This window comes from Mesoplodon mirus, assembly GCF_964341445.2.
Source record: "Mesoplodon mirus genome assembly, chromosome: 1".
Classification (NCBI taxonomy): domain Eukaryota; kingdom Metazoa; phylum Chordata; class Mammalia; order Artiodactyla; family Ziphiidae; genus Mesoplodon; species Mesoplodon mirus.
In genome coordinates, this window is record NC_138976.1 from 45,909,969 (window position 1) to 45,922,499 (window position 12,531).

At 38.1% G+C, this 12,531-nt stretch overlaps 1 protein-coding gene across 3 annotated transcripts in view; it reads left to right on the plus strand.

The window, feature by feature from the left end:
- KIF24 (kinesin family member 24) overlaps positions 1 to 12,531 on the plus strand; it is a 59,752-nt gene that overhangs the window by 20,190 nt on the left and 27,031 nt on the right. For all 3 annotated transcript variants that reach the window (XM_082627819.1, XM_082627821.1, XM_082627820.1), the window contains exons 3-5: positions 83 to 272; positions 5,267 to 5,364; positions 9,941 to 10,156. In XM_082627819.1, coding sequence (XP_082483945.1) covers positions 83 to 272; positions 5,267 to 5,364; positions 9,941 to 10,156 — 504 coding nt within the window. The remainder of the gene's footprint in view (positions 1 to 82; positions 273 to 5,266; positions 5,365 to 9,940; positions 10,157 to 12,531) is intronic.

Consider the following 12,531-nt stretch of genomic DNA (forward strand, 5'->3'; position numbering starts at 1 on the left):
ATATGTAGCAAAATGTACTGATACTTTGACCTCTTAAGTAGTTTTATCGTATTATTAAAAATAAAACCCACTTATATATCAGCCAGAACACCTCAGAGAAGGAGAATCCTTGGACTGAGATGGAAAAAATCAGAGTTTGTGTTCGAAAACGCCCTCTGGGCATGAGGGAGGTACGTCGTGGAGAAATTAATATTATTACTGTAGAAGACAAAGAAACTCTACTTGTTCATGAGAAGAAAGAAGCAGTTGACCTCACACAATATATTCTGCAGGTATGATGCTTTCCTTCTGTGTTTGGAACTAACATTATCAAGTGTCAATTTTTTGTTTTTTGTTTGAGTAGCAGTACAAATTCTAAAATCCAGTTCTGGGTTTGGGTGTTGGCATTCATTCCTGATGTGACATTGCACTAAATCATTGATAAGCCTTAGCCTTCATTTTTAAAAAATATAATGCAGTGGGGGATACAAAAACGTAACTCCTCCACTCTTGTGCAATAGAGTTGCATCATACAGTCACTTAACATGCTTTATGTGAACTTAATTACACATATTCAGTCAGAAAAGAGTGAATGAGGGAATAAAAAGAGTTTAAATAATGAACTGGTGGTAAGCAGGGCCAGTCACTGAGCGTATGCACCAGAGCAACTATGAGATGTTCACACAGTCTCAGTTCTCTCCTGTCTCTCACAGTGTGAACTTCTCATTCTGCTGAGTGCGAGTCTGGAGTTTAATGATGGAGGGTATATTTTTGAGCAAAAAGACCCCAGATTGCCAGCCAACTGCTTATTTTGATTCTCACTTGTATTTGGGCCTAGGCTTAATTTGGTGGAAATTGGGCTCCTGAACAGGCCACTTTGTACAAGGTAGATTGCAGTGAGTAAATATAACCCAGGGATATGATTTTACATAGAACATATAAGGGGTTAAATAAAACACTGTAGTTCAAACACATTAAAAAATGTTCACTCCCTGCCAGAATGATCATGATGAGTCCAATGACAAAGGGTTTGATACTGAAAGGAATTTATTCCTAGCTGATAGGTACCCTTGTGATAATTCCTTCAGTCTCTTATAAAAGCAGCAAACCCCACAGATGGAAGATACCATAATTTAGGTACTCTTAAAATGATGAAGCAATTATGAATAATCTTAAACAGGGGATAATCCACCAGATGTTAAGATTTGGGAATTCAGAGTTTCTCTTATCTGAATCTGCCTCCCTGCATGTTCATATTATGTTCATTCTATTCACTCTCTCTCTTGCTTCAAAACCCAGTGACTGGGGGTTCCTTGGTGGTCTAGGGGTTAGGATTTGGTGTTTTTCACTGCCGTGGCCTGGGTTCATTCCCTGGTCAGGGAACTGAAATCCTGCAAGCCACGTGGTGCAAAAAAACAAAACCCAGTGACAGGTAGAAAGAAAAAAAAAAGTGGTGAGTAATCTGGTGTGCAAGCAATTCACCTTAGTCAGCTGAGATATTACTCTACTAGAATAAATCCTTTAACACTGAAGTCAAATTGTTAATACTCTCCCCTCTTTAACACTTGCATTGTTCTTTTTTTTCTTTGCTTACCAAAATTGGCTTTCACAGTAACATTCAAAGCAATCTACTGTGTCTTTCTATGGGCACTAAATTACTAGGCCACTGTATAACCAGCCCAGTCACTTTAACAGCCTTATTGATTGCTGGTCAATGCACAGTCTATTAGGTCTAGGTGGGAGGTACTTATATTGAAGATGGTCCAAATGACCAATTAGTTGTAATACTATCTAGTTCCATGGCTACTTATAGCCATGGTAATAGCCCTATCCAATCACCATCTACCCAAGACTGCCTTAATGATGCTTCTGTCGCAGTAATTCCCTCAAGGAGGCATCATCTTATCTTTTGTATTTTTCCATTATCCCAAAACACAATAACCTTACTCCTTTGTCATTGCCATTGGTCAATACTTATTGAATACCCATATTTTCCTTAGCACTTTCTGTGCTGTTTGAACTTTGGACCTTCACTCTCATAGGTCAAAGTCCTTACCTGTCAATACTTATAATATATGTGTTGAGAGGCCTTTTTTCTCCCCCTTTTTCTTAAGTAGAAAGAAGAAAAGGGAGGTTCATAGCAAACATAGCAAATACATATTGGTACTAGATTCTTTGGGTTTTATTTTTAAACTTATTCAGGAATTCAAATAGGTTTATGTGTCCTTTAATTAAACATCTTACCCTTTCAAATCTTCTTTTGTTACTTATGTGATCATATACATATAGTGTGCTGTTCTACTTACCATTAAATTTTAGGATATCAACATAATAAGTGAAAAAACAAGGAGACATATCTGTATGTGTTTCATTCCAATTTCTTAAAGAAAAATATATATAGAGAAAAAAAGATGGTACTGAAATATATCAAAGTCAATAGTGGCCATCTCTAGTGGTAGTAAGATTTACAGATAATTTGATTTTCTTATCTGTTGTTATCCATGTTTAAAATCTTTTTATGTAATCAGCAGTGTTACTCTTATAAAAAAAAAAGTAAGAACTTTTGAATAGGATAGATTTACCTATTTCAAAATCAAAACGGTATGCAATGAAGAGTGTCTCTAATCCCATTTCCTCCTTGAAGACAACCAGTATTACTTAACTGTTTTTTTCCAGAGATATTTTATAAAGACACTTACAACTTTAAAAAAAAACTTCTTTAAAAAATAAACTATGCAACTCTGATCATATCAAAGCTAAAGTGAATTTTTTTTTTTTTTGGCCGCGCTGCACTGCTTGCAGGATCTCAATTCCCTGACCAGAGATTGAACCCAGGCCACGGCAGTGAAAGTCCAAATCCTAACCAGCAGGCCACCAGGGAACTGCCTAAAGTGAATGTTAATCCAACTTCATTGATAAAATATGATCAAATGAAAGCATATGTGATGCACATGAATTATAATAGTAATCTTGTATGTTCACATATCTTTCATGAAAGATTCATACAAAATTACTGGGAAAATCAGTACTTAAATCTTATTGGAAGGAAAGATACTAATTCCTTTAGTCAATACATGCTTTCAAAGGTGTTTACTCAAGAGCACTTATAGAAAGAGAAGAATAGCCATATACTCATGAAATAAAAGAAAACCCCCCAAAAATGTATATCCACATTTACTTCCGTTCATTTTTTTATTTTCCTGAGAAATGCCAAAAATGCTTTTGACTTCATACTTAACTATAAAAACCTACAGTGATATTTGAGCAAAGAATGGATTTGTCTCCTTTCTTAAAGACCAGTTATGAGTTAGATATAAATCATGTCCATTAAAGTCAGATTTCAGAAATATATTTTACTCTTTATTATTGCCATTTTCAAGCTTAATCAAAAGTATAATGAACGCCCATCTACCTATGACCGAGCTAAAACAGAAACATTTAACTGTTCTTAAAATCAATCATATTTTTCAGAGCACTAAATGTTCACAGATCTCTTTATCATGCTGCACAGATTCATTTTTTTTCTCAATTCCTAACTTTTGGAGATTTTTTTTCTTTCTTTCTTTTCTTTTAGTTGTGCCATGCGGCTTGTGGGATCTTAATTCCCTGACTGGGGATTGAACCCGTGCCCCCTGCAGTAGAAGCGTGGAGTCCTAGCCACTGGGCCTCCAGAAAATTCCCTGGAGATTTTTTCTAATTGATAAATTTGACTTTGTGGATCCAATTTCTTTCAGATGACCTAAAAAATTTCCATTCTAATGTAATGTAATGGTACATGAAACAGAATTGAATGTGGGCTATGGTGACCCGCGATGCATTGGCTCAAGTCCACTTTTCCAGACTTGCCCATAAAACTTTTTCTTAACTGAATATTTAGAGCAGGCCCAGAAGGTTGCAGAAGATAGGGCCTCATCTCTCATTCATTATGTGTAGACTTCCATTATGATGCTACAATCAGACTTGAAATTATTAGGATTTCTTACTCAGATATAGTTGGGCTGCCAACATAGTGAGCCTCTAAATTATGGAAATTATTACAGCTGCTGAAGTAATGCTTTCCAGACCCAATTTAATGGGATTTCCTATCTCTCCTCTTTCAGATTACCATGATTTTTCATTTGGGAGTCATCTTGGACTCCTTTCTCTCCCCAGCTATCACAACCAGTCATTGCCAAATTTCTTATGCATCCATTTCCTTTTTATTTCCATTGTCATTGTCTAATTTAGACCCTTCTTAACCTCACCACTGAGTTACTAGTGTTCCTGTTTCCAATACATTCACAATACGAAGCCAGATTAGTCTTCCAATAAAATGGCTCAGGTCATCCTCTCCTTTGCACAGTTTTTTGTCTTTCCACTTTTACTGAATTAAATATAAGCATTCTACCCCTTCCCTTAAGGCTGGTGTACCAAGACCCCTACAACATAGTCCTAACTCATTATTCTCACCTTCTATTTCACTTTTCTACCTGCCAAGATCCTATATGTCAAACACATTGAATCCTCCCTGTCCCCTAAAGATTCTTTGTGCTTTCCTGCTTTGACTCTTTGCTCATGTTTCCCCCATGCCCAGAATACCTTCCCTGCCTCAGTCCCTACCTCTTAAATTCCTCTTCTTCCCCCATGGCCCATTCTTAGTACAAGTTTTTTCAGAATGTCTTTCCCAATCAGAGAGATTATGTTTTTCTTTTGAATTCCACATGTGCTTTATCTCTCAAATTTTTTCTACCTTGTGGTCATTTGTATACTTGTCCGGATTCACATCTTTAGGTTGTGGAGTAGGGTAATGGTAGAGTAATGTCTGTTTCTTTGGGCCCCTCGAAGTACCTACTGCAATATACATGCTACCAGCTGAGCAATAAATATTTATGGAATTATAAATTAAGCTATGTAACCTATGGAATAAAGATCTTCCTCTAGAATTCCCCCCAAATTTCAAATATGCTGGCTCTAGGTGGGCTATGAGGATAATTTCCATAGAATTCAGTTCCTCTCCTAGACCTAAGGAAGATTGGCTCACTGTTGGACTCTTTAATTTACTTCCCTTAAGAGAGAACAAAAATTGTGTGGTTTAGTTATTACATTGTGAGAACATGTCTACAGAGATCTCAAGTAAAAGAAGGCCCTGTCATTTGACAGTTAATGATTGCTTATTATCTCTAAGTTTGTCACGGACAGTTACTATTAGTTAAAAATGTATTTGCGCCTTTATCATGTGTTAACTAGAATAGTGATGAAGAAAATCAAGAAAGTGTCTCTTTCTATAAAAACCAAATTTCTTTTTCAGCATGTTTTTTATTTTGATGAAGTCTTTGATGAGGCGTGCACCAATCAAGATGTATACATGAAAACTACTCACCCACTCATTCAGCATATTTTCAATGGGTACGATAGAAATTATTTGCTCCTCCTGCCTTTTATTTTCTATTTTCCATAAATCTTATTTCTTTATAAATGTTACTTATGTTTTTCAATTATTTTGAATTAAACATGAAATTGTGTTTTGACTTAACGAATTTAAATTAGACTCTTCTGGAAAGTTCAGTGTCTCTATAAGGATTCACAAAGCATTTAGAAATATTCAGCAAAATTTCCATTTATACTGATGATATTGATTCTCTGTGCTTAGTGGAAAAATATAAGCTGTCAACAATATATATATTTTTTTATTTTTTTATTTTTTTGGTTGCATGGGGTCTTAGTTGCAGCAGGCAGCCTCCTTAGTTGCAGCTCACTGGCTCGTTAGTTGCAGCACATGGACTCCTTAGTTGCGGCATGCGAACTCTTAGTTATGGCATGCCCATGGGATCTAGTTCCCTGACCAGGGGTCGAACCCGGGCCCCCTGCATTGGGAGCGCGGAGTTTTATCCACTGCACCACCAGGGAAGTCCCTGTCAACAATATTATTTCATCACAGTCCTCAGAATAAGAAGGTGTAAGTGGTTGTAGTTAGTCTGAACTTTTGATAATAGGAATTATTATGTATTCTACCTATAGTTTCATTTTAATTTTAAAATAATTATTCACACATAAACATTAAATGGGACAGAGTAGGTACTAGGGGCCTCTGTTGTATATTCAAAATGTAGTCAGGTACAGGTAGAAAATGTTGAACAGCCTGCTAGAGTAACTGATTTCAGAGTATTTTTACTTTTATTTTTTAAAATAACTTTTATAACTTAAAAAAGTTGAGGTATAATTTACATACATTAAGATGCCATAACTAAGAGATCTTAAGAAGTACTCAGGTTTGATGAGCTTTGATAGTTGCACGTATCCAAGTAACCAATACCTGGAACAAGATATAGAACATTTCCATCACCCCAGAAAGTTCTCTTGTGTCCCTTTTTAGTTAATCCTCCCACCTTCACCCCCAGGTCTTATATAACCACTGACTTGCTTTCTGTCACTATAGATTAGTTTTGCCTGTTCTAGAGTGTCATAGAAACAGAATCATTACAATATATATCTTATGCCTGGCTTCTTTTGCATAGCATAATGATGGGGTTTTTTTATAAATCTATTTTTATTTTTATTTGTTTTTGGCTGCATTGGGTCTTTGTTGCTGCGTGCAGGCTTTCTCTAGTTGCAGCAAGTGAGGGCTACTCTTTGTTGCAGTGAGCGGGCTTCTCATTGCAGTGGCTTCTCTGGTTGCGGAGCACGGGCTGTAGGCTCACAGGATTCAGTAGTTGTGGCACACGGGCTTCAGTAATTGTGGCACACGGGCTTAGTTGCTCCACGGCATGTGGGATCTTCCAGGACCAGGGCTCGAACCCGTGTCCCCTGCATTGGCAGGCAGATTCTTAACCACTGCACCACCAGGGAAGCCCTACCACAATTTTTTTATCCATTCTCTTGTTAATGGACATTTGGGTTGTTGTTTCCAGTTTTAGAGAATCATGAATAAAGCTGTATGAACATTTTTATGCAAGTCTTTTTATGGACATCTTTTAATTTATCTCGAATAAAAACCTGTAAATGGAATTGCTGGGCCATTGGATAGGTGTATGTTTATAAGAAAGTGTCAAACAATTTTCCATGCATGGTTATATACTCCTAGAAGCAATGTATGAGAATTGCAGTTCTGCATCCTCACCATAGTTGATATTGTCAGTCTTTTTTATTTTAGCCAATTTAATGGAACTGTACCTCATTGTAGGTTTGGCCTTTTTTAAAAATATTTATTTATTTATTTTGTCTGTGCTGGGTCTTAGCTGTGGCATGCTGGATCTTCGTTGCAGCATGCAGGCTCTTAGTTGTGGCATGTGAAATCTAGTTCCCTGACTAGGGATCTAACCCGGGCCCCCAGCATTGGAAGTGCGGAGTCTTAACCACTGGGCCACCAGGGAATTTCCTCGTGTTTTTTAATTTTAATTTCCCCAGTGTCTAATGATACTGAGCATCTTTTCATGTACTTATTGGCCATTCAGATATCTTCATTTGCTTGTTTTTTGTGTTGTCTTTTTATTTTTTAAATAAATATATTTATTTATTTATTTATTTATTTATTTATTCATTCATTCCTGTGTTGGGTCTTGGTTGCTGCTTGCGGGCTTTCTCTAGTTGCAGTGAGCGGGTGCTACTCTTTGATGTGGTGCATGGGATTGTCACTGCGGTGGCTTCTCTTTGTTGCACAGCACAGGCTCTAGGCATGTGGGCTTCAGTAGCTGTGGCACGTGGGCTCAGTAGTTGTGGCTCGCGGGCTCTAGAGCACAGTCTCAGTAGTTGTGGCACATGGGCTTAGTTGCTCTACAGCATATGGGATCTTCGCGGACCAGGGCTTGAACCTGTGTCCCCTGCATTGGCAGGCGGATTCTTAACCACTGAGCCAACAGGGAAGTCCCTAATTTTTTTTTTTAATTTTAATTTATTTTTGGCTGTGTTGCGTCTTCATTGCTGCCCGCTGGCTTTCTTTAGTTGCAGCGGGCGGGGGCTACTGTTTGTTGTAGTGCGCGGGCTTCTCATTGCAGTGGCTTCTCTTTTTATAGTGCATGGGCTCTAGGGCACACAGGCTTCAGTAGTTGTGGCTCGTGGGCTCTAAAGTGCAGGCTCAGTAGTTGTGGTACACGGGCTTAGTTGCTCTATGGCATGTGGGATCTTCCTGGACCAGGGATCAAACCTATGTCCCCTGCATTGGCAGGCGGATTCTTAACCACTGCGCCACCAGGGAAATCCCTGTGTTGTCTTTATTGTTGTTGTGTAGAAGTTACTTTTTTTTTTTCCATGAGCAGGTTAAACTGAAGTCTCTGGGGACTTCCATGGTGGTCCAGTGGGTAAGACTCCACACTCGCAACGGCGGGGGCCTGGGTTCCACCCCTGATTGGGGAACTAGATCCTGCACACATACTGCAGCTAAGAGTTTGCATGCCGCAACTAAGAAGCCCGCATGCCACAACTAAGAAGTCCACATTTGCTGCAACTAAGAAGTCTGCATGCCACAAGTAAAAGATCCCTCATGCCGCAACTAAGACCCCGTGCAGCCAAAATAAATTAATTAATTAAAATAAATTTTTTTAAAAAGTGAAATCTCTTTCAGGTTCAATTCCTATGCACCAAATTTAGGGAGTGCTTTTTGAGAGAGCAAGTTTCTAAAATAAGTTAGAATGTTAAGACATTAATAAAAAGAGAATTGCAAGTTAGGTGAAATTATTAGGTTAGTCCTTGTAAAGTGTAATAAGAGCTTTCTTCATCTGTTGTTTTTTTTTTTAAAGTTCATCACGAAAATGTTCAGAAGATAAGGTGGATATTATTCTTTATTATTCTCATGTTCCTAGCTCTTCTTCAGTGTGTTCAAATTTTCCTCTTGTAATTCTTTTCCTTACTGTGTCTCTGCCAGTGTATTCAAGTGCCCACACTGCTGGGAGCCATGGTTTAAAACACAAGGAGTAACCGGTCTCTGCTTCTAAACAGCTTAAGTCTGATTAGCTCCCATCTCTTGATTCTCACACTTCCATGGTTACTTTGCTCTTGTCATATCATTCTTTCTTTGGTTTCTATCTGGCTTCATGTCCTTTCTATGTATTCATCTCTCTGCCCACCTCCAGCCTCCCTCCCTGTGTCCATACATAGAATTTTTTTCTTGCTGCAAGTAGCTACTTTTATCATTTATCCATGTGATTCCTGTTCAAGAGTCTGCAATAGCTACTTACTGCATAACATTATGTTCACTCTCTACTTAGTACTACATAGTACTAGGGCTACATAGTACATAGGACGTCACAGTACTCAAGTAATCTTGGCCTCATCTCCTCCTAAAACATACTTTGGCTGGCAGGTTGGCCTCCCAACTCTTCTGTCCATCTCTTATTTTGCAGTTTTTCACACTCATACAGGTTGTGTGTACATGCACGTATCCACATGCAAGAATAGTGACTCCCACTTAGAATCATAGGACATCAGGGCTAGAAGGGATCTTGGAAATCAAGTAGTCCAGTAATTTATCAATGAAAGTGAAAACTGAGGCCCTAAGATCTCTTTTCTGAGTCCTTCAAATATTTTACTTAAATTGATTTTACCTCTGTCTAAACTTCCTTAGTATTCATATGAGTGGTCACTACCATCCTGTTTATCATATGATCTTCTATTATTTATTGTATTTAATTCTCAATTACTTCTTTCACCAAACTTATCTTTCAGGATTAACACAATTTTTTTTCTCTAGGATCCTCTAAAGCACCTAACATGAGGTCTTTGTTTCCTTATTTTCTAGAGTTGTCTTATGGTCTTACCAGTTCCATAAAAAATTCCTAGTAAAAAAAACTCACGTACTGCTTTGAGAATTTTTTTCCTCCTCCCTTGTTTTTATAATGTAAAGCCCTCTACTCCTTAAAGGGCTCTATATTTTCTAGCTGAATTTTGTCAAGTATTCTTTTTCCACCTGACTTTTGTCATTTAAAAATCTGTGTGTAGATTAGCATTTCTCTTAATATTTAAAAGTAAATACAAATGATTCTTCCCCCAGAGGCAACGCCACTTGCTTCGCATATGGACAGACAGGTGCCGGAAAGACCTATACCATGATAGGAACTCATCAGAACCCAGGACTGTATGCTCTGGCTGCTAAAGATATCTTCAGACAACTAGAAGGGTCCCAGCCAAGAAGGCACTGTTTTGTGTGGATCAGCTTCTATGAAATCTACTGTGGACAGCTTTATGACCTCCTAAATAGAAGAAAAAGGTATTGGATATGAGTAGGAAACTGTAAATCTGTTCTTTATTGTTTTAAGCCAGAGTCCCACTGAATCATGGGATTTAATGAGAGGCTTTGGTACACTAATGCCCTTTTGTGAAATGAGAGTCTCCTGAATCAGATGCATATTTTTTTCAAACTGTCAGTTCAGCTAGAGAAAAATATAAATTAGCCTTCCATTAGTATTTTTAAGTGATCAATAGGCTAATGCTCATCAAAAAACTATATCCCTTTTATTTTGGTCTGTGAAAAAGATTATAATTTCAGGAAGTCAGGAAAGCAACATATACTTAAATCCCTTCCTATTCTTTTGACCTATTATTACACTGGAAGAACTATAATGTTTCCCACTTCGTCTTGTTTTTCTTCTCAATAATCTTAGGATAAACTTAATGATAGTTTTCTGATATCAGTAAAAAGAAAAGAAAATCTTTTCTTCACATTAACTCTTATAAGGCTTAACCTATTGCCCTTGCAACAATACTTTGAAATGTATTCATTCGGTAACTGATTTTAAATCCCTATTGTATTTTTCTGGCATAAAGTTTTGTTTAGGTTGAAACAGATGATTTTAACTGAGTAGGAGGCCACAAAGTTGTGGAGGTATCAACTGACTGGGAGAACAGGGAGGAGAGAGAGGGAACAGGGGAAGTGGAAGGATAAGAGGTTGTCAGGACAGAATTAACCAGACCTGAGACTTGTTGGGAGCAGCCACACCAGGTGAACAGGAGTGAGTTGAGGCTGAGCATGGTAGAAGTCTGGGGAAACCAAATCCGTGAAAGAGACTAGCCCCCAGCAAAGATATCTAAGTCCCTACAGAGCTGTCCAAAAGGTCGTGCAAGTTTCATGTGCTCCAGGAAAGCACTGGAATGGGGAGTAGGGGTGGAGGAGCAGCTCCAGTTCATGGAGAGCGTTGATAGGGCGGCCCCCGTCATAGAGGGGCACTAGAGTATTGAGTAGCATAACTGGAGAAGTCACTGGAGTGGGCTTAGGCAGGCCACCATCCTATGGACTATTTCAACAAAAAAGGGACCTTCAGTATGCCCCAATTCAGAGAATGTACAGGTGTTGGGGGTTCAGTCATGACACAATTGCCAGATAAAGAAGGGTGCTACTTTGGGGTTGCTTTGGGGAAGACTTGCTTTTCTTTTCTACTCTCTCTGTGTTGGTTTTGAAGCCTCAAGTTAGCTCCATCACAGCTTCTCTTTCAAGCCTCAATATCCTTATTAGGAGCCCTTTCCAGTCAGAACGGCCACTTCCTTTAAAGAACAGTTAGCATGAAAATAAAAGCCACTGTTGTGTGTGTGTGTGTGTGTGTGTGTGTGTGTGTGTGTGTGTGTTTGCGCACACGCATTTTGTTTCTTTGTGTGAAGGGACAGTTAGGATATCCAGCTGTTTTTGAGTGCAGTTCTTTAATGAATGACCCCGATACACTGTCCTGTTATTTCTACATTCTTTAATTATAGCCAAGGGGATGGGAATCTGCTAACTCCTGGGTTTAAAGCTTCTCTAGGGCTCACTAGGGAATATCCACACTTATTCTGCAACTGTCTTGAGCTGTGGGATTTGGGTTTTTTTTTTTTTTTTAATTCCTCTGGTTAATTGGCTAATATCTCTTTATTTCCTGCCTTTCTGAGACTTCTGAAATGTCCTGCTCCATTGATAATACTCTTTCTTGTTTGTTTAGAGCTGTTATGACTTATCCTGTTGTTTTTAAAATAAAATATATTTTCTATAAGAGGGGCTTTGTCAAAGGTAGATAGAAGTATATGTGCTCAGTCTACCTCCTAAACTAGAAACCAAAGTTTAAAGATCTTAAAATTAACTCTTTAAAGTAGAAGATAAGTTGTCTTTACCTTTGCATTAAAAGTGATAAAAATATACTTCTTGCTTCTATGATTTAAAAATACAGCAGTGCATTTTAGGCTATTCATTAGGAACTTTTCTGGGGCCTGGGAAGTATGTTCAGGAGTGATGTGAAGGCTCTGAAAGCTAGATCCTTCTTTTATTCCAGAAGCCTAACTGTTCCAATAGAGTTGTCTTCTGAGAGATCATGGGCATTGGTGAGGCCGTTTTCCTATCCTTCTGTAAAAATTTGGAAACTTGGGGTAAGGTTTAGATGGAGAAAAAAATTTTTTGAGAAACTCTTTTTTTGGCTGTGAAGTGAAATTCCATTTTTATTTTATTTTATTTTATTTTATTTGGCAATCAGTATCTTATTAAGGGAGAAGATAATCTTAGAGTCTTTGATAGATTCAATACATGCCCCTTGGTGGATCTGGTTCAGTGATAATGGTAAACCGTAACCATTCATTTTGTTACACTCAGGCCTGAGGCTTTCAGGTGAAACACCAGCTCTTCCT